Raw genomic sequence first — 20755 nt, 5'->3', positions numbered from 1 at the left:
CATTATTTTACTTAAAAGCAATATGAAATTGTGAAATCTTGGCAAGGTCTTGTATTACATGATCTAAGTAATTTACAGTGGGAATTAATGACTTTGATACAATTAGTTAGTTCACTTCAATAAAGTTTGACCTTTATGCAGATGAACAAACATGGGACATGGGTTGGGCTGCAATATCATGACCACCGTTCTTTTACAGCAAAAACATGGAATCTGTTAAAGTTAAAATTATGAAAAAAGCTGGTAGTACAATCAAATGGCAGCAATAGGTAATGACACTTTTGCTCCTGCACGTAGAAGTCACAGTCAAATAACAACCCAACCGTGTCACACCTTGATTGAAAACAAAAAAATATCATTAACTAAAAAGAATACTTTTAATTTTCCATTGATTTAGGAACATAATAACAGCAGTGTAAAGACAGCAGAGAAAATGAGAAACACAATTTTCATATAGAGGATATATTCGGAAGAAGATTGAATACAATGTTTCTTTTCTCCCATTGGCATAATGCAAATAAACCACTAGGCATTTGAACATAATCAAATTAAGACTTCCACAACAAAGTACTGTCATATTGCAAATTTGCAATACATTTTATATCCTGCTAAGAATAAAGGAGAAAAAGAAGAGAAGAAGAAGAATTAGAATAAGTCAACAACAGTAAAAGAAGAATAGAAAAAGAAAAGAGCAAGGCAAAATGTACACATAAGCACCATCACTACAATCATCACTTACAAGCCCACAAACCGAGTCTATATTCCAAACAATTCTTCCTTTACTTCGTTTTCAACCTTCTTCTTCCCCACCTTTTTCCTCCTTTTTGATCCTTCTCTTGCTTGCCTCCAGCACTATCCCACACCACACCCCATTTTTTTCTTTCTTAAAACCCTCTCCTTTGTCTCTCACAACCGCACATAGTCTTCCACTACCACTATATATACTTTTAGTTGCATGATTAGCCCACAAAACAACCATCTTCCCTTTTTTCCTCTCTAGTTCATCATATCTTCCTTTCTCTTTCATTGAATCAAAGGAAGAACTACTATTACTGGGGAACCACATTGAAAAAGAAGTGAGAGAGGAGAAGCAAGTGCCACAGAAGAAGAAGCTGAATAGTGAGATTAAAGATGAAAAGGAGTGTATTTTACTATGTAATATTTCTCCTAATGTGTCATTTCCTCTGTTCAGGTAATCCCTTTTCTCTAGTTTATTCTATAGTTCTTCTATCTTCCCCTTTTTTTTATCTTTGGTTTAGCTCTGATGGTTCTATTCTGATATTGTTTCTTAATTCTCACTGTCTTTGGTTCTCATTTTCCTTCTGTTTTCAAATTTTTAAGTGCTTATTCTTTATCTTTTGCACATATTTTGTGCTTTTCTCTTTAACTAATATTCTTTTGGACCCCTTGAATATGTTTTGAATTCTGAAATCACAAAAAGATCTTTCCTTCTCTCAAGTTTGGCATCTCAATTGCTTTATCCTCTTCTAGTTTTTTAGTTCTACTAGTATCAGTATGGATATACATGTTGGACTCATAGGGAGAAAATCACTTTTTTTTTTTTAAAGTTTGATAGTCCATCCTGGCTTCTTTCTGTTGGAACATAGGTTACTAATTGAGAAGCTTTTCACTTTTTTTGTTTATGGATAATAATTTTCCTAGATAAAAAAATTGTCTCTTATATTATTCCATTAAATACTTGTTCCAGCAATCATAGAGCCACACCATATAAAAATTTAAACAAGTCCTTTTCTTGCAAATTTTTATGGGGTTTCGCATAGGACGGTTGCATCCAACCTTTCTCCAATTCCACCGTTTCTTGAAAAGATACAAAGGGCCCAACTTCTTTGACTCATATATGCCTCTCTCTGCATAGGATACCCTACCTGTCCGTAACTTCCCTTCTAGATGCACTATTCCAAGTTGTTGCCTTTTAAAATAATGGAGAGGTCTAAGGGCTTAATTATAGTAATTAGTTTGAATCAAAATTTCTACAACTTTTTTAATGAATAGCAAAACAGATTTTGTTTTACATACCAGGTTGAATGTTATAGCCTTATAGGCAAAATTTGAACCCAGTTACACTTTTTTTGCCCCCCTTCGAAAAAGAAAAAGTCATGCATTGAATTGATTTCAAATGTATATTTTTTATTTCTCTCTTCACTTTGGACATATAGTACAGAACAAAGTAATTCAGTTGTCATTTCAAACACAGGTTCAATTAGGACACAAAAGGAAGTACCTGGACATGTGAATGTACTACTAGGACATGATCAAAGGAAACAAGAATTAACTGCCTCAATTTCTACAGTCCAAAGGGATATTACCACTCCCATCACCACCATTCCAAACTTAGTTCCCACCACTCCCACCATTTCAACATCTCCATTCCTGAATCCTAATTCCAACCCTGACACGGTCTCTCCAGCCTCCACAATCCCATTTAGCACTCCAACCACTGTGAATTCCCCAATGTTCTCAGGTGCAAGTTGGTGTATTGCAAGTCCAACTGCCTCACAGACTACTCTACAAGTTGCATTGGACTATGCTTGTGGCTTTGGTGGTGCTGATTGCTCAGCAATTCAACCTGGTGGAAGCTGTTACAACCCAAATTCCATCAGGAACCATGCTTCTTATGCCTTTAATAAGTATTATCAAAAGAATCCTGTTCCAAATAGCTGCAATTTTGGTGGAACTGCTGTCATCATTAGCACTAACCCAAGTAAGGCCTTTGCTGTCATCCTTCAATTTTTTTTCTTTATTTGAATTTGAGTCCATTATTTTAGTTGTGGCATTTTAATTTATCTGTTTACTTAACATCTAATATTTAATAGAAATATTAACATGTCACTCTAATACATTCTCACATTAATATTATCATATTGACATAACATTCTATTATTATACTGTCACATAGTATTTTTATTAAATATTAGTTGTTAAGTTAACAAATAAACTAATGCATAATTAAAATAATAGAGGTCAAATTCACTAATAAACAAAAAATAAAATAAAAAATTTGTAAAACTAAAAAATAGGACAAAAATATAATTAAACTCAAAACATAGAAGTTGAAGTTTAGTAGATGATGATATTCTAAAAGGAAAGGAGTCTGCAAAACTAGTAGTAGAAGTGTGTGCCAAGTTGATACACAAAGGTAGGGTCCCTTGGGTTGGTAATCAGACACATCCCTGTGCATGATTGTTGGGTTCCTTCCATTTTAAAAAGACTAGAAAAGGAAGAAACTTTTATTGCATATTTGAATTGATTATAGACTGTGACTTGGGGTTGGGGATGCAGGAGCCACAAAACTGCCATCCAAGTGATGCAAAAGTCAAACTTTTTTTAACTTTTTTGGAAGTAGCATCTCCAAAGCCTCCTTTATCTATTATAACAAATGTATCTATAAGTATCGGTATTCATCAAAAAAATTTCATTACTTGTGCTTATATACCTAGCATAAGAATATATGGAGGAAAATAATATTAGCCACTTGAATTCAAAATGCATAATTCTTTTGTACAAAATTTATGAACTCGTCGATTAGGATTATTCACAGAAAAATAATTATTTTAAAAAATATCTTAAAAAACTATATAAAAAAATAATGATATATATATATGCTTATTTTAGTTTATTTTTCTCATAGTTGAATGACGTGCTTATTTAACCAATTATATATTTGTAATATTCACTATCACCTCTCACGTGTCCATTTTTATAACAATTTTTATCGCTTAACACAACAACACCTTTATGTTGTACAAACATGGACATTAAGATTAGAGGTACATTTTGTTTTATTTCCAGGGCACAGCACGCTATGCTCTTCCATTATTAATAATTTTTTGGTTGAGAACATATGATGAATGCATTTACGTGTTTTGCAGGCACTGGGGCATGCCAATATCCATCCACTAGGTAATAACCCTTTCTTGACCATATATATGCTTTCATTTTTTTTAATATACATATACTATGCTTTTATTTGTTACATGTTGCAACAATTGGAACAGAAAATATCATATTAACTTACTTGGTATCTAAAATTGCAGCACTAGTACATCAGTTTTGAACACAACAAACTCAAACGGTGCCAACGTTTTTGGTTCAGTGCCAGTGCCCACAAACCCCTCTCCCTCCTCTGCTGCTGCACCTGACACACTAAATAGCTTTGCAGATATTTGTGTCATTTTGTGGATAATTTCAACTTTGCAAAGAAATTATCTCTAAAATGGTTGAGAGTTGGAAGTTGCTGCTCTGAGCAAATTTTTTTGCCCCTTTAAACTTTTTGAGAGACACAAAAGCCAACAGCTACATGACCATCAACAGTACATAAATGGTAGAAACACATGGTAGAAAGAAAAGGCAATTTAAGATGATGGACATTTTGCAAAGATATATATATATATATACTGTACATACCTTTTTTATTTAATTTTCTTTGTGTTGCTCACATTTTTTTTCTGTTGAATTGTTAGAACTTGGAAAAATAAATATATCTTTAAAGTTGCCTTATGCCCTTTATCTGTTTAGTTATATAAACTAGGATCAATTTTGTTGTGTAAGCTAAGGCTCTAACATCTAATCTAATCTTTAACAGAATGGATTACACTAAAAAATGTAAATTTCTTATAGATATATAATGACCAACTCATAGACAAACATTTTTTCCGTACGTTTAACCATTGGAATTTTTTCACATGGCATGTACTGATATGCCACAGGGCACAGGTCCCCTACTCATTGTGTTTGTAGCCATAGTAATAATTGAAATTGATTTGCTGGAGTTTGGTAAATTCCCACATCTTCTTCAACTTCAACTTCAACTGCATGCATATGCAGAGAGCAGGAAGAGGATAAACAGTACCAATGTCCCATGCCATCCTCCAACCACTGGGGTTAGGGTTACCTTTTTCAGTCACTACACTACACAACCAACAACTTTACCTTCACACGCAATAACCTGCACTGCACTACCTCCTAGAAACATGTCACTCACCACCTTCTAGTAAAGATAATTGTACATTTTAAATCAAATGGAGAGTAAATACATTTTAACTTATTTTAAAAAATCTAACCCTCTGATATATATATATATATATATATATATATATATATATATATATATATATATATATATATATATATAACTTTATATTGTCAATTAATTAAAAATTATTTTAATTTTTTAAATAATTATTATAAAAACCAACAACTTTAATTTATATGGGATGATTATATATAAAGAAAACAAAATATTTTGGTATACATATTTTTATATGTATTTTATTCCTATTAGTATATTCATAAGTTATTATTTTATTTATATAACTACTTTCTACTATCACCCACTAATTTTTTTTATTTAAAAAAACATGGAAAAACAGTTAGACACTGCCTGTTTTCCCCTAGTTAATTTTGAAGAAAATAATGAGCCCTTTAGTTGGTATCTCTCTCTGGTTTGTTGGTTCTCTGTGGTTGCACTATCAAACGGTAAACGAAGGAGTGGACTCAGAAATTCTCATTTGGGCTTCTCTTTTTGGGTGACCAAATGTGGATTCATGATAGCTGTGACATCCTCTACCCCTCACATATATACTAATAAGGAATAAAAAAAAATTCAAATATTAATTAAAAGTATTTTTAAAACATTTTTTTTTAAACAAGTTTTTCAAAGGAGAAAAAGGCTCACATTCATTTTCTTCTACATCATATTCAAACTTGTCCAAATAAATAATAAAGTATTCTCGACTCAACAAGGTCGTCTAAGCTTCATACAATTAATATAGAACCTATATCCTAATGTCACATCCTATCAGAGCGTTGTGTTTCCGTGTCCTCTAGCATGAGGTTCTTCATAGTCATCCACCTATTCATCTGCTCCCCCGAACACAAGTTCAAGATCATCACAGGATCCAAACACAACAACACACAGGGAGTGAGTTATCACATTCCTAGCTAATAGAGAAACAAGACAATTAAATATACATATTATATAAATGAGATACCACTTGCTTAAACATAGCTCACGTAACTTCATCACTTCGTCATTCAAAATTCACTTTTCAATTATCAATCACATTACACAAGAATCCCACACTTCGATTAAGATATAATAACACATCAATTAGCAAGCATATGCAATAGTTATGCTAAGACTCAATCCTATATGCAATGTGGTACCATGTCAGTGAAAAACCACCATGGGGCGCTTAGGAGTACATAACAAGACACACCACACCATGGGTTTGTCAGGTCACTCTCACTAAGTAAGATCATAGGGAGACCAGTCAGGGTCACGATGTTTTGCGAGAATGCTCCAACCATATGGGATCAGCATAGGCTTAAAGGAGCACTTAAACCCGGTGACCCCCAAGGCCTACACTCCGAAGAGTCCGTCAGGGTCTCTCCCTCCTGATTCAGGTCCAACCCCTAAAATCATTTTAGCACACAGACACTGCTAGTGAATTATACAATACTCACGACCTCACACTCGTGTCTTAAGCACGTACAACATATTGCGCTACAATTTAACACTGGTTCCTAAATAGGAACCTACACTTTCTCTTTAACACGGGTTCCTAAATAGGAAACCTACATTTTCTCTTTAACACTGCGCATTTACACTTTTCTCAAGATAACACTGGTCGGGTTATTGTATAATTCATAGCTTACAACACAAGTAATTTTACATCAAGTGTTAACTACACACTTATCCACAACTAGAACTCATTCACAATTTCACATCTCATAGTGTGACAATCCACCATCACATGTTTACACGTATCTCACAAATTAACACATGTTCAACTTTACACTTATACTCAACCTCAATAACAATATTATAATCTCAAAGCAACATGTTATTCTACAATTCATCACATACTCACAATTTGAATCATCATTTCATATCCTCAATATAACAATTTATATAAAAGATCATCACAACATGAGGACTAAAACCCCTCAAATAATATTACACAATTATATCAAAATCATAGGTCGAAACATACAAATATCAAGAGCACAATTTATCAAGCAATCTTCATTAGGACATCAATATTTTATTTATAATCATAAAGGAAAAATTGTAATTTAATAAACATCTCAAAATAAAACCTCAATTTAATCCTCTAAGGATCCCTACACATGTTCTCACTAATCCCCAATTGTGAATAACTCATCCCTTACCTCTGAGCGGACTCACGTGTCTTCAGCCAGCGATAGCAACATCTCTAGCGGTTCCCTGAAATTCTTTCAATTATTCCTCTAACTGCTCCGATAGAATTCCCAAACGTCAGAGAGACGGAGAAGAGATTGAAACCTCCACTTGTACTGTCTTCATGCGATTCCTTTTTCTTCCTCCACGAATATTTTCTCGCAAATCCCAACGGTGGAAGCGTGCGGAATTGAATTTCGAACAACATATCCAAATTTCATGAAAATCCAACGGCTAACGAAACCGGGATCATGGTTTTACCGAGACAGTTTTGGGTTTCTGCGGAAAATTAAAATGCTACAATGCGAAGGGCTTTTCTCTAAGCTTAGATATGATTTTGAAATTACCAACTGTGAGAATGTTCGGAATTGGGTTGCAAACATGATACTCAAATTTCACGATGATCCAACGGTGAACGAGTTCGAGATCGTCGTTTAACTAAGACAGGTTTGGTGGGCTGCGGGAAGAAGAAAGGGTTTTGAGAGGAGAAGAGGAAAAACGAAAATGAGGCCAAAAGTAGGCAGCTGACTTAACATAACTATTTATACCGTCAGCCTATTATTTGCTCTATATTTATTTATTTATTTATTTTTACTAAAAAGCTTTTTAAATTTATTTACGAAAAATTGGGATGTTACAATAGCGCCATTTCATGACCAAAAAATTGTGATTGTATCATTTTTTTCTATGCTGCTGAGATATTATTTTCCATCTTTGATAACCAAATCAAAGGATTGTTCAATTTCAAAAATAGTTTTCAAACTAAGAAAATAAAATACTTATTTTAATCTCCTTGAGACACGAGTAATATCAAATTATTATTTTGATCTTCTACAAATTATATTAATTTAATGGACAAAATAAATTGATCTAAATTTTCCAAAATAACTAAAGTGATGTATAGAGCCTTTAAAAAAAAGTACAGAGCAGTTAAAAATTAACTACATGAATTGGAATTTAAGGGTTTAACAATTTTATTTGTTTTCAATTCTTAATGTTTGTATATAGTTTGGCATTTGTAAGATTGTGTTTAGATAATTCAAGACCTTAGTGCAAAGTTTATGTATGAGCCTTAATATAACATCAACTTTTTATTTTTTGAATTGCAAAATTATTAATTAAACTTTTACAGTAAATTAATTTTGATATTTGACTCTCAAAAGCTAGTATGATAATTCATTGAATCCATCTTGTAATATTATTAATCTCAAATAGGATTTCAACATTTCTAATTTTGAAAAATAAATCTTTAAGTGCATGTATTAGTTTTAAGTATTGTTAACCATATTCTATAACTAATGCATTATTTTAAAAAAAACTTAATTTTTTAAAGAAATTTCAATACTTGTAATGGAAAATTATTTTTTAGCACTTCTTTCAATACATTCAAACATGAAATATATCATAACTATCAATATCCAAGTGGTCATGGCTAAATAAATTTAGGAGAATAGCAATTTTGACTTATTAGTAATTAACATAAAATAAGAAGGGAAAAGAAGAAAAGGCAAGAGAAAAAAATATAATTTGAATATTAGACGAATAAGAAAATTCTAAAAATTGATAACAATTAAAATGTTGATAATAAAATTTAGAATAAAATATGTTTGGGATCACCGTAAAATTTAAAAATTATTAATTTCATCTTCATAAAAAAATTTGTATTAATTTGATCCTTATAAAAATGAAATATATTTTTTTCTAGTTCTCGATGATAATTTCATTGGACGGTAATCTAGCGTGACTACTATATTTACACATGTAATTAGATTACAAATAAATTAAACACTCCCATTAATTGAAATTTTCCGTCACTTTCTAGATGATTTTCTTGCACTTTTTTATGAGATTAAGGGGGAAAGATAAAAAAAAAATAGGTTATGGTGTCTTATGAGTATGCTTGGAAAGGTAGGAAAAAAAAAACAAGTTTGTTAGTCACATGACGAAATCATCTAACTGAGTTATCAATGAAAGTAAAAAAAAATATTTTTTTTACAAGGACAAAATTAATAAGAAAAATTTTATGAGAATAAAATTAATATTTTTTAAATTTTAGAGAGACTCAAACATATTTTATCCTAAAAATTTTAAAAATATAATTTCATTGTTAAAATTAACATCCAGTATCAGTTGAATAATCATTTTGCATACATCTGAAAAATGAAGTGACAAAAAATTTATAACGAAAACAGTATTGGATCAATGGATGATATATATACTAAAGCTAAAAAGAGAAAGGAAGAAAACTAAAAGATCTCATTTCACCCGGTCCCTCAACCACACTCAACATAATAGACTACTTGATAGTTAAACATACAACTAATTGTTTGATCTACTAACTAGCTAATAGCATAAAACTAATCTCATAAATGAGAAAAAGACAATTGTGTGTGCGTGTACTCCAATATTATCAAAACGCCATTTATGATTTCCTATTTACAATAATTTTATAGAAAAAAATACATAATTATTTTCTATTTCATAGTAGAAAAATGCTTCACTAACAAAGTTTATAACTGCATCATAAAATGTGTGGTTGTTTCATGGTTTTTGTAAGATCTTTTAGCCCAAGTACAGTCTTGACTTTGACTAGAACATTGATTCAGTTTGGCCCATGGAAGCAACGTTGTCTTCACATTGATTCAGTTAGGTAGTCTTGTTAGGTTAGTTGGTAGTTTCCCAAAACCTAGCGCAATGCTTGAATATGCCTAAAGATGATAAAACAAACTAATAACGATAACAAAACTGTCTTACAAAAACTAAATTCTTAATTCTTCTATTTTATAAATATTCCTTCATCATATATTGATAAAAAACCGTTTTTAACTTTTTAAAATTTAATTTACACCATGAAAAAATTTATGGTGAGTTAAATTAATCAAATTTGTTTATGTACCAAAAATAATTAATCAATTTTTTCATAAAGAGATATTCAGTAATTAATTTTGACTATTTTTCAATATTAAAAAAAAGTCTTGCAATATTCACCACATAATAAGTGTTAAATTAATTAAATCCGTATCAACAAAAAATTAAAAGACTGTCTAGTGTCTACAAAAATTATTCTCACATAACAAAATACAAAAACTATGCAGAGAGAATTAATATCTCAACATTAAACCCCTATCCAAATACTATCTCAAATTGCAGCAGACAAGGCTAATTACATAAATCCTGCCCATGGCTCATTAAATCCTTGAATCAATAAAATAAATGTGTCTACCTATCTATCAACATCGTATACATATTTATTTTGTTTGTGTGTTTTGCGATGATAATAATGATAAGGTAATTGTGTTGCGCACCAGTGAAATTGCTCATATACCTAACACAAGATGAGGATGTAAATTTAAATAATAAATTTTGTGACAATTAATTTTAATATAACTCATATGATTAATTAATTCATATGTTTTTTTTAATTTATTAACAAATTAATTCTCATACGAATTAATCCATCTGTATCCCTTTTACGGAAGGATAAAATGGAAAAATCATGCAATTGTTGGGTGTATCAGTAATTTTTCTGAGTGCACGTAGCAATGCCGCATAGGCTTTTGTTATAGAATTGACTTGGCTTATTTAAAAGTTTGACTTGCCTTGTAAGCCTATTAAAAAATCTATTTTATAATAAATATTATATATGAAGAAAATTTAATGATTAAACTTTGAAAATTTGTATAGTATTTTTTAAATTTAATATAAAAAAAACACATATTTCCCTTTTAATTTATGCACAAAAAGAAAAGTTAAAGTTAATTAGAATACTCTATTATAAGATTAAAATTCATTAATCACATTGATTTAAGTAAGAATTATAACCAAAACACTTTAATTAGACTAAGCTATTTAGATTTTGTCTTATTTTATTTTATTTCTTTTTTTAAAAGATTGATTTATCAAACAGATCAATGTGACAGACCTAACAGTTTTTTTTTTTAACTTAAGCCTGATCTTTTTATTTAAATAGACTTTTCAAAAAATTCGAGTATGATCTTTATAATAAACAAGTCAGACCTTAAATAGTAAAGGCTAAAAGTCCATAATAGACGACCTGATCCATTTCCATCTTTAACTCTAGTGTGTAGGATCGGATTTACACATCGGTCAAAATAGCGCATTATTTTCAATTCATCAATTTTGACAACTTTTATAACCTACTCATTACTAGTAGTTGATAAATAAGATGCTTCGGTGGTAAAATAAAATAGTATGAATTACAACATACTACAAATATCAAATTTCAGTGAAAACATGTAGGAATACAAATCTTGTTTTTTTTATTTTATTTTAAATTACATTTCACCACCTGCTTATAAGTTTACTTGGGAAGGAGCAGCAGTGTACAAAGATCGAAGCTGCCTGCTTATGAGATTGCTACTATGGATAACCTGCTGAAGTTCTGCATCACTTGACCACCATTGTTCCAGGCCATGAGCCTCAAGAAACTTCTGTTTCTCCTTAGAGACAACAAACAACTTTGCTGAAACTTGTCCATTTGTAGTTCCTACATTCACCTTTGTGCTTGTGCCAGCACCATCATTGTAATAGCAGCAGATATAGTCACCATTGTTAACATACAAATAAGGAACCCATTTTGCTACCCCCAAACTTGCATCTTTCAAACCAGAACCAGATAGTTGAGGCATCCTACTCTTCAATCCTACACTTGAAGAAGTTTTGTCTACATCATTGCTGATTTGAGCCTCACCACTATAAGGAAGCATGGATTTAAGCCTATTCCACACAAACTCAGCCTTTTCTCCAATAGTTTTGAGACTCATGGCTAGTGAAACAGAAGGTGGATTAAACAAATGTGCCTCCACATAAGTCCCTTCTTTTGCTAGTTCTTTTCCCACTTGAAGAGCAAAACCAGCCCCCAAGGAATGCCCTGCAATGCATACGTTGTTGCTTCCGTATTTACCACAAATCGATTTTAGTACCTCCAAAGCTGCTTTAAACCTCACAGAGCCCTTCAAGCTTTCCCAAGCAACAAAACGTAGGTCATCTTCGATATCTCTTCGCATTGTAGGGCTTTTGAGTAATGTTCCTCTGAGTGCTAAGACAGCTCTGGGGGCACCACTTGGTCTAATTGGTATTAAGTCAGCCAATGCAGCAGATCTATCCCATTCAAGAATTGTGCCAAAAATGGATCCATCTCTTTCATCAATTAGTGTTTGTTTAAGCTTGTATTTGAAGGGAATCCACCAATTTGGGGCAAGAGCATTTCCTTGTGTTCTCTTCTCCTGTCTATCAAGTTCAAGCAAGTATACTGCCTGTATAAAGCAGGCAATGACAGTTCTCTTATAATTTGCATCCTTCCTGTATTAACAAAAACAACATCGTCATTCATACATGTAATGTAATAAAAAAATGCGAACGAAAATAAAACTATGGGTTTCCTTTCCATCAGATTTGACAGATGAAGGATAAATGGCTCTTGCTAAAGTTAATGCCAAGAACAAAATCCATACAATGAAAGATCCATGGTATAGATCCAAATTTAAGATGACATGGAACAGATTCAAAAGTGAAAAAGAAAAGGCTTCTAAGGTGTGTTTTGAACTGCATCAGGAATCACGTTAATGCAGAGCTACAGTATGGATTGATACACATTTTTTCCTGCGGTCCAAAACACCCAGTAAGGCAATCCAAGCAGTAGAAGTTATTTTAATTTTAAAAAATATCCACTATGCAAATCTGTAAATGCTTTCCTTTCTTTGTCCTGTTGTGTACATGTTTGGTTTGGGAATGAAATATTATATCTATGAGAAGTAGTTATTATTATTATTTTTTAAAGTCTCTTTCAGAAAACTGATAAAATAAGCTCTTATTTCTCTAAAATAAGCCTAGAATAAACCGAGGTACAGCAAATTAAGCTTATTCATAACGTCATCAAGTGATCTAGTTCAATCTTTATCGAAGCCAAATCCCTGTATAAAATAATCATAATGAGAATACTATATTAAGTCCCCAAAATTTTATTACAAATGCTTAATAATTAAGGTAACTTTTTATTGGGTATGATGATGAAGATAACAATAAACAGATAAATATACTGAATCAAGAATTACCAAAATTGTAACTTGGAAATTAAAAAGAAAAAAAAATAACTGTTCTGACTGACAGCGCAAGGAGGAGAATCATAAGCATATATATAAGGCAACCAAAACAAACACATATCATTGACCTATGCAGATTTCGGAATCCGTTAATTCTATCATTTAATCTCGAAAATCCAAACAACCCATCTCTTATTTATTACGATACATGAAACCCAGTTTGATAAATTTTGCTATCTTTTTCCATTTCATGATGGCTGCTTCAATCACAAACAGTAAATTCATAAACTTTGTAAACCCATTTGGTAAAGTTTACAACTTTACACCCCCAACCCATTTGTTCTAACATTGCAAGAGTGAAAGAAAGACCAAATTGAAGTGAGAATTGAAATAGGTACTGACCAACTGGAAATGATAAGGTCCCTCCAATTAAGGGAAGTGAACTTGCGAGGGCCAGAGACATGAAAGGCATAAGGGTGAGATTCACGAGGAACCACCTGGTTTGCCATTAACGTACTAAGCAAACAACACAACAGAACAAGCCTCGTTGGTTGGTTGGTTTCTTAATTGGGTTATTTGCATTGCATGGTGAGTGGTGACGGTGGAAAGAAAAAGAGAGAACTTGTGCTTCTTACGGAAAGGTGCCAACTAGGGCAATCAACGATCAGTTTTCATTTCAATGCACTTTACGCGTACCTTTTTTGTTTCTTTTCTAAATTAAAATACGGTATTTAGTACTTACGGTTGGAATTGGAACTAATTGACAGAGAATACATGCTGCTGTTTTATTTCACTGGAATTGGAACTTATGCTCTTCAAAAGAAACACTGACATTGTATTCTTCCACATCATTTTTTTGTATTATTGGTGTATTCTTAAAAAATATACTAATATAGTTTTTAAAAGTAATTCATTTAAGAAGTACTCCTTTGATTTTTTTTTTAAGATATAATTAATTAAATAATTCATCAAAATTAAAAAAAATTAATTTATGTGATTAATACTATCATTAAATTTGGTTTAAATATATATTTTTTCAAAATTATTCTAACATTAATGGGACATATTTTTTTAAAAATATTTTTATTACTTTTAATTCTTTTGATCTTTTTTTTTGTTGAGTTTTAATTCGTTTAATCTCTTTCGTCGTAAATATATTTATAAAATTTAATAAAATAGATATTTTATATTGGTTTTTATGAAGAAAAAAAATCAAACTTAACTTTTTTAACTTGGATCTTATAAAAATGACTACAAGAATAATTAAATTGACCATATAAAAGTAAATCAATCACTTTTTAAGCAGTAAGCACAATCTTCAATGTTAAATTATTTTATAAAGTCAATTTAATTACTTCTTAAATAAATCACTTTCAAAAAGATATATTAAATTTTACAAGAATGATCCAATAAAAAAAATACATTTGACGTTATAAAAAAAATGGAGAATGTATGATTCAAAATTTACTAACATTTTTTTATATACAAAATTTACTAACTTAATTATGATTAAATTGTACTTCAATTAGTAATAATTATGATTGTTTTTCATTGTAACATTCGGTACTTCTGGTAACCTATTAATACATATCTTTGGTTTATCCAATATATATATATATATATTAACCGCGCACAGCATATTAAGCAATAAATTAGTAAAAAAAACTATAAATATACATAAAATGACTATGTTATATCTTATAAAATATAAAATAAACATAAGTGACTAAATAATAATAATTCCATAAGACGAAGACTCTCGTAGTGGGCTCTTTAGGATTCGCAAGCCATTACAAAGACTCTAGTAACTTAATTAACATTGTGTCTTTATTTAGTTAAAGAAAAATATTTTTGAACGGTGGGGATTTTTTTGTGGTCCTACATAGAACTAGAATCCTCCACAAATAATATTTGTGGCAGAGAGGTGCTGCCTTTGGCCAATTAAAATACCGACCTGAGAATGGAAATTAAAGCTAAAACCAAAATGAATGGCATTAGCAACTAACTCTAAAAATCCTCACTGTATGGCCATCAATCTCAGTAGCACTGCTTCTCTTCACTCTAAGCCTTCCTTTCTGACTCATAAACACAACAACCTCATCAAATTCTATCATCCTTTTTCCTCTTTGCTCACAACATGTGCTCAAACACATGGGACTGACACTGGAGTTACACAGAAAGATGATGCTTCTGCTGGTAATGTTATATATGCTAACAACATTTCCTACCCACTCTTTTTTTAATACTTTTTATTATTACTAAATTCAAATATGGCCTTATGGGGATAACCATGAATTTCTATATTAGTTGTTGGTTTTTATATATTAAAAACAAAAATATTCTTTCTTTGATGATTGGCAGTCCACAAATATTTAGAAAAGTTAGAAATTATGTCAGTTATATTTTAATATTTGTTGCATCCAAGTGGTTACAAGCGGAAAAAATGAATCAGAACTTTTATTAAGTTTGAAATATTTGCAGGAAAATTATGTGTTTAATTTCTTCACTGTTTCAAACCTTCTTGTAATTTTCTTTTTTATCTCGCCAGTTTAAATTTCTATAAAATACTTACAAATTTTACAATATGAAGTTCTCGTTCATGTCTGACTTGGCTTCTGGGAACCTTTGCTGTTAGGATCTTTATCTTCTTCTCGTGCACAGCTGGATCTTTTGGAGCAACTTACATCTACAAGCTCACCTAATAGTGGTACGTAACATTTCTTTAAATCAATGATATGTGTAGGGGAGACATATTAGTTGTCTTCTGTCCTTGTAGTGCAATTTTATCACTGTTAAAAACTCCTCCTCTGTTTTTGTTGTTAACTTGTTAGTTTAAATGAAATATGCCGAAGATATACACTGGAGAATGTACTTGTTCTAATATTATTAATGAAAAAAAGAATCTTGAAGGAAAAAATTGAAAGCAAGAGTAGTGCCTTCGAAATCACAAGTTACAAAGTGATTATATTGCTGCCACATCATTAAAATACCAATGATACTATGAAAGAGCTTGCCTTTGATGTTACCTTATCCTTCCCTCTTATACCGCACAGTATACAAATTTAGAGTAGAAACAATAACGTTGGAATATGATTTGTTTCTCCAAGATAATGTGTTTAGCAGTAGTAGTTGTATGGGTGGAAAATAGCTAGCATGAAAGTTTGAAAATTGACTAAAAATTCGACTCCTCTAAGGTGAGAAAAAATGTGAAGTGGGAAAGTAAGGATGTATTTATCCTTAGTTTGGAGTGGCTCATGTTTACAAGTTATTTTGACTCAAATCAATTGTGAACTATGAAACACCAACACGGACACGGACACGTGGACACCTGTAATGTCCAAAATATAGAACGTAATACGGGTGTCGTGTCGGTGTCGGACACTGACACGGATGCGTGTCGGACACCGGACACGACAAGGGACTGGAGTGTCCGTGCTTCATAGATTGTGAATGCACCCTTATATAATTTCTCATTTTAGAAGAGTAAAGTCCATATTTTTGGTATGATCATATGCCTATTTCTCCCCATCTTGCATTGTCTAACTTTTGAAATTCTCCCATGACTTTTATCTCTGTGTTATAAATCACTCTTGATATGGATGTTTGTCTCATGAGTTATGTGAAAGAATAGAAATTTTATAGCCATATCTGTTTATAACCTCTTTCTTGTATTTGCTTGTTCTTTTTTTCTTTAATATTGGGAAAAGGATTACAAAGATTGAACATTTCTGGTTTATAGGTTATGAAAGTGATGGAAGCTCTCGCAAACTTACAATCCGAGAGCAGCTCGTGCAGTTGTTTGGAGAAAGGGATGATGATTTCACCATACCCCTAGGTAAAAACTTGAAGAAAGTGAGTGCGAAGTTCTTGACCATTTCACAAAAGAGAAATATCAGGAGACAAACTTACCTCAATGAAGTGTCTCAAAGGAATGATTCTGTTTTCTTTGCAACCATTGGAGCATTTGTGATTCTTCCACCTTTTATAATTCTAGGAATAGCTATATTAACCGGCTATGTACAGCTTTTTCCTTGAAATACTATAGTTAGCCATACTTAAGTGATATATCAATGTGATATTAATAGAATTTCTTGCCTTATTATTTGTTTTCTCCTGTTTTAGGGATAGAGTGTCTGTCTTTCCCCTTTGGTTAGCAATTTTTTTTTTTTTTTGAAATGCTTATAAACACTGACAGACAATGTCCTCAAACATTGAGAAAAACATCATGGATAAGATGTTGATCTATTTCCATGAAGTATTCCAGCATCCACATTTCAAGGTATGAAAAAAAAAATAAGAATACAACAAAAAATGTGTCTCGCGGGAAGATATTACAAAGTTTTCAATGACTGTACCTTCTATGAAAAAAGAAACCAACACAAACATATTTTATCTCAGGGAAAGAAATTCAGGTCCATCAGTGTTTCAAATACTTGCATCCATGGCAAGGCATTGCATTGGTTAATCTTTCTCAGCAAGACTCGGCCTTCGTGCCTGTATTCTTGTCCTCTGAACTAGCTTTTTTCTTGATAAGTAGGAATCAGTAGTTAGTTGTCCCAAATCACTCCTTGGTTTTTTATGTAGACCCATTTTTCTTGAAGAAGGTAGAAGATCACAATCAAAGATATCTGAACAGTGAAAAGTATATTCCAAGTTGTTATGCTTTTGGATGTTTTTTCTTGGTAGGCTTGTAAGCCAATAAATACATTCAGCACACCCAGTAATGACACTGCAGTTCCCATTATCCAGTGTGCAAAGAACCACAGACTTCTTCTTTTGGATCCCCTGTGAAGAACAAGAAAATAGTTCTAATCATCATGCTTTGCATACAAAAAATTGTAGCAGTTACTAAAGGTGGCTTTCTAGAACATATGAACATAGAACATGAAAAATAAATTTAAAAGTTAAGAAAAGTGTGATTGTATTGTCTAAGTTTGGTATTTTAGCTATGGCTAATTGGCCTAATATAATGGATTGCATGGATTTTCTCTACAGAAGGAAATTCATTGGTTCACCTTTGTGGTCGAAAAATACCAACTAGAACTTGCAGCCAGATAATACCATATAATGCTACCCCTAATCTTTGATGATTATTGTTGAAGGAGTTGTTGAAATTTTTTATGGACATGATTGCTCCTGCAGTGGCAAGAAGTACGGCAAGCTTCTGTTGAACAGAAATACAAAAAGTGCATATTATTAATTAAAAGGCAAGCGGATCAATGCAATAAAGCTTCTTTTAAAAAAAATTAAGAAAAACTAGTTGCTTTTGCAAATAGTAGAGCTACATTCACTTTGCCTTTTTCTAACTTGAGCTAAAACTTAGTTAATGATACAGACAACAGCACAATTGCGTGGTTCTTTTCACATGCTCTAATAAAAAATGAGACAAAGAAAGTTTGGAACTTCCAATAACCAAGACGATTATTTCTTAAAGCTCATTTCTTGTCTTCAAAGCATTCATTATTGTCCTTTTCAATAAACAAAGATGCAAGCAATACCCTCGCTTGACCTTATGTAGGGACTAACAAGCTTTAGGACAAATAAATTAATTGTAAAATTGGAATCTTGCTATTCTCTATTCATTTGGATCTATAATTTAAAATTATAATTATAATGTAACAGAGGTTTTAGGTTTAGATAACTTTCCTGCAAAACTGCATGAACATAGAATATAATTCTAAGTCTTCTTCGATTCTCATCTCTGTTGGACAGTCTAATGACTAGTATACCAACAGGCATCAAGAACGCCATTGAAGCCCACAAGAGAAACCCATGTAATGTGATTTCGAACTGAAGTCTAGAACTCATCTTCATACATAAAACAACCACAAAAAAAAGGTAGCTTCACAAACAAAATGTAGACAAGGAGAAGAATAAACAAAATGACGATACCAACTTAATTGATAAAAATTTAGAAACAATACAATACAAGAATGGAATACCTTCATGTTATGGTCTTTTTTGCTTGAATGTCCGCCTTTAGCTTTCTTGTGTTCTTGAGAGGCGCTAACTAGGAGAAACATGACAAAAACAATACTTACGTGAAAGAGGAAAGCACTGAGCTTTTGCTGATCTCCCATTCTTCCTTCTTTTGTTGAAAATATGATGATGATTGATGCCAAACTCTATCCTCAATGATAGTGAAGAAGACTTCAAGGCAGAAAAACTATTGAGATTTTGAAATTTTTATGTGTTTCTCCTTAAGCTGGCTAAGGTAACTTACATGACTATATTTGTATGTGTGCTTGAGGATTCATAGCACTCTTACCTTTCTTCTCAGATAGCACAACAAAACAGTTGAGTCCAGATCAGGAGACAATGATATCAACTTGAAGCAAGAGTGAACTCATCAATGAGCCGAAAATAGATAGATTTTTAACCTTCTTAATTATATATTTCAGCATAAAGTGAAACTCTTGGAATATAATGGGCTAATAGGAGTGATTGTTGCATGAAAAATGATGGTTATGAAAGTGGGGTGTGGGGATATATAATGAAATGAGATTTCAAACTTGTGGTTGTGGGGTTAACTTTCACAAGCTTTTTAAGTTTATGGTGGAGAATGTGGAGTTTCAGAAAAAAAGATAAAAGCATGTCAGATTTCTAAAAGACAAAGTGGGTAACGGTAGACTTTCCTGGTAAAACACTATCTTCTGTTTCCCACTGCTCAACACACATTATTATAACATGCTTGAACAAAACAATTAAAGTAAGTGAATAAAATCAAATTCTACCAAGTTTATTTCCTTTCTGAAAAAAAAAATGTTGGCAATTTTAGACATGGCATACTTGTTCATATCAAATCACATTTCTTTTATGCAGCTTCAAGGTTAATATCTTTCCATGATTTTTTAAACGACTAATCCATCTCAAGGAAATTATACATTATCACTTTCTTTGTGATTACTCTAAATATTTCCCATTATTTAAAATTTGTAGCCAAAACTTCAGTAGTGTCCCTCTAATAATTATTACCAGACCTGCAATATATTAAAAGTTTTTCAGTATTCTTTTTCCTATATTTTTATTTCATGCTTGCATCTGCGTGACAATGGTAGGTCACAAATATGATTATAGGATATGGAAAACACAGTAGATGCAACCTATTTGTGATTGTGAGTTAAAATTATATGCGAACTTGCACACTGGGAATAGAATAATTAAGTAGAGAATGGGCAAGTGCTAATGCTGAACCGTAAAAGGTAGGTTGAAGAATGCATTGCAGATGCACGTGGTCATTCATGTTAACGCTTCACCGTTGCTTATTATATTAGTTTATTTTTACTTTTTTTTTATTACGAGCTTATATTAGTTTAGTAATTATTACTATTAATACCATTCTTCAGTTTGTGATCTTTCTTTAGTAAATATAAATTTGCTTACCAGCGACAGGATAATCCTGCTCAGCAAGTAATAAACATTTTTAGTTCAAGTTACCAAGTGAGCTTTTTTCATTTAAAATAAAAACGAA

At 31.7% G+C, this 20755-nt stretch overlaps 4 protein-coding genes across 4 annotated transcripts; 2 read left to right on the top strand and 2 right to left on the bottom strand.

Annotated features, from left to right (window-relative positions):
* The first annotated feature begins 561 nt into the window (after window positions 1-561).
* Window positions 562-4518, top strand: LOC100788044 (PLASMODESMATA CALLOSE-BINDING PROTEIN 5). The gene is made up of 4 exons (XM_006575586.4): window positions 562-1192; window positions 2216-2722; window positions 3891-3921; window positions 4056-4518. Exons 1-4 carry the CDS (start codon window positions 1132-1134, stop codon window positions 4231-4233), a joined length of 777 nt encoding a protein of 258 aa, XP_006575649.1. The 5' UTR covers window positions 562-1131; the 3' UTR covers window positions 4234-4518.
* Window positions 4519-11417: 6899 nt separating this feature from the next.
* On the bottom strand, window positions 11418-13968 carry LOC100787518 (GDSL esterase/lipase At4g10955). The gene is made up of 2 exons (XM_003518456.5): window positions 13687-13968; window positions 11418-12544 (listed from the first exon to the last, which is right to left on the bottom strand). The coding sequence occupies exons 1-2, from the start codon at window positions 13791-13793 to the stop codon at window positions 11536-11538; spliced, it is 1116 nt and encodes a 371-aa protein (XP_003518504.1). The 5' UTR covers window positions 13794-13968; the 3' UTR covers window positions 11418-11535.
* A 1256-nt stretch (window positions 13969-15224) lies between these two features.
* LOC100776849 (uncharacterized) lies at window positions 15225-17383 on the top strand. Its single transcript, XM_003519495.5, has 3 exons — window positions 15225-15480; window positions 15920-15991; window positions 17024-17383. The coding sequence occupies exons 1-3, from the start codon at window positions 15273-15275 to the stop codon at window positions 17317-17319; spliced, it is 576 nt and encodes a 191-aa protein (XP_003519543.1). The 5' UTR covers window positions 15225-15272; the 3' UTR covers window positions 17320-17383.
* A 167-nt stretch (window positions 17384-17550) lies between these two features.
* Window positions 17551-19931, bottom strand: LOC100786976 (cytochrome b561 domain-containing protein At4g18260). The gene is made up of 5 exons (XM_014770427.3): window positions 19553-19931; window positions 19227-19434; window positions 18931-19092; window positions 18300-18448; window positions 17551-18069 (listed from the first exon to the last, which is right to left on the bottom strand). Exons 2-5 carry the CDS (start codon window positions 19362-19364, stop codon window positions 17832-17834), a joined length of 687 nt encoding a protein of 228 aa, XP_014625913.1. The 5' UTR covers window positions 19365-19434; window positions 19553-19931; the 3' UTR covers window positions 17551-17831.
* Between the last annotated feature and the right edge of the window lie 824 nt (window positions 19932-20755).

Source organism: Glycine max, chromosome 2, assembly GCF_000004515.6.
Source record: "Glycine max cultivar Williams 82 chromosome 2, Glycine_max_v4.0, whole genome shotgun sequence".
NCBI classification, from domain to species: domain Eukaryota; kingdom Viridiplantae; phylum Streptophyta; class Magnoliopsida; order Fabales; family Fabaceae; genus Glycine; species Glycine max.
The sequence above is the reverse complement of the archived record's forward strand: the minus strand, read 5'-3'. Positions and strand labels throughout refer to the sequence as shown.

Coding starts and splice junctions, on each gene's coding strand:
- LOC100788044 (XM_006575586.4), top strand. CDS start 1,132: ATGAAAAGGAGTGTATTTTACTATGTAATATTTCTCCTAATGTGTCAT. Junction 1,193..2,215: donor GTGTCATTTCCTCTGTTCAG/GTAATCCCTTTT, acceptor TTTCAAACACAG/GTTCAATTAGGACACAAAAG. Junction 2,723..3,890: donor CATCATTAGCACTAACCCAA/GTAAGGCCTTTG, acceptor CGTGTTTTGCAG/GCACTGGGGCATGCCAATAT.
- LOC100787518 (XM_003518456.5), bottom strand. CDS start 13,793: ATGGCAAACCAGGTGGTTCCTCGTGAATCTCACCCTTATGCCTTTCAT. Junction 12,545..13,686: donor GACCTTATCATTTCCAGTTG/GTCAGTACCTAT, acceptor TTGTTAATACAG/GAAGGATGCAAATTATAAGA.
- LOC100776849 (XM_003519495.5), top strand. CDS start 15,273: ATGGCATTAGCAACTAACTCTAAAAATCCTCACTGTATGGCCATCAAT. Junction 15,481..15,919: donor GAAAGATGATGCTTCTGCTG/GTAATGTTATAT, acceptor CTTTGCTGTTAG/GATCTTTATCTTCTTCTCGT. Junction 15,992..17,023: donor TACAAGCTCACCTAATAGTG/GTACGTAACATT, acceptor TCTGGTTTATAG/GTTATGAAAGTGATGGAAGC.
- LOC100786976 (XM_014770427.3), bottom strand. CDS start 19,364: ATGGGAGATCAGCAAAAGCTCAGTGCTTTCCTCTTTCACGTAAGTATT. Junction 19,093..19,226: donor AAAAAGACCATAACATGAAG/GTATTCCATTCT, acceptor TTATGTATGAAG/ATGAGTTCTAGACTTCAGTT. Junction 18,449..18,930: donor ATGTTCATGCAGTTTTGCAG/GAAAGTTATCTA, acceptor TCTGTTCAACAG/AAGCTTGCCGTACTTCTTGC.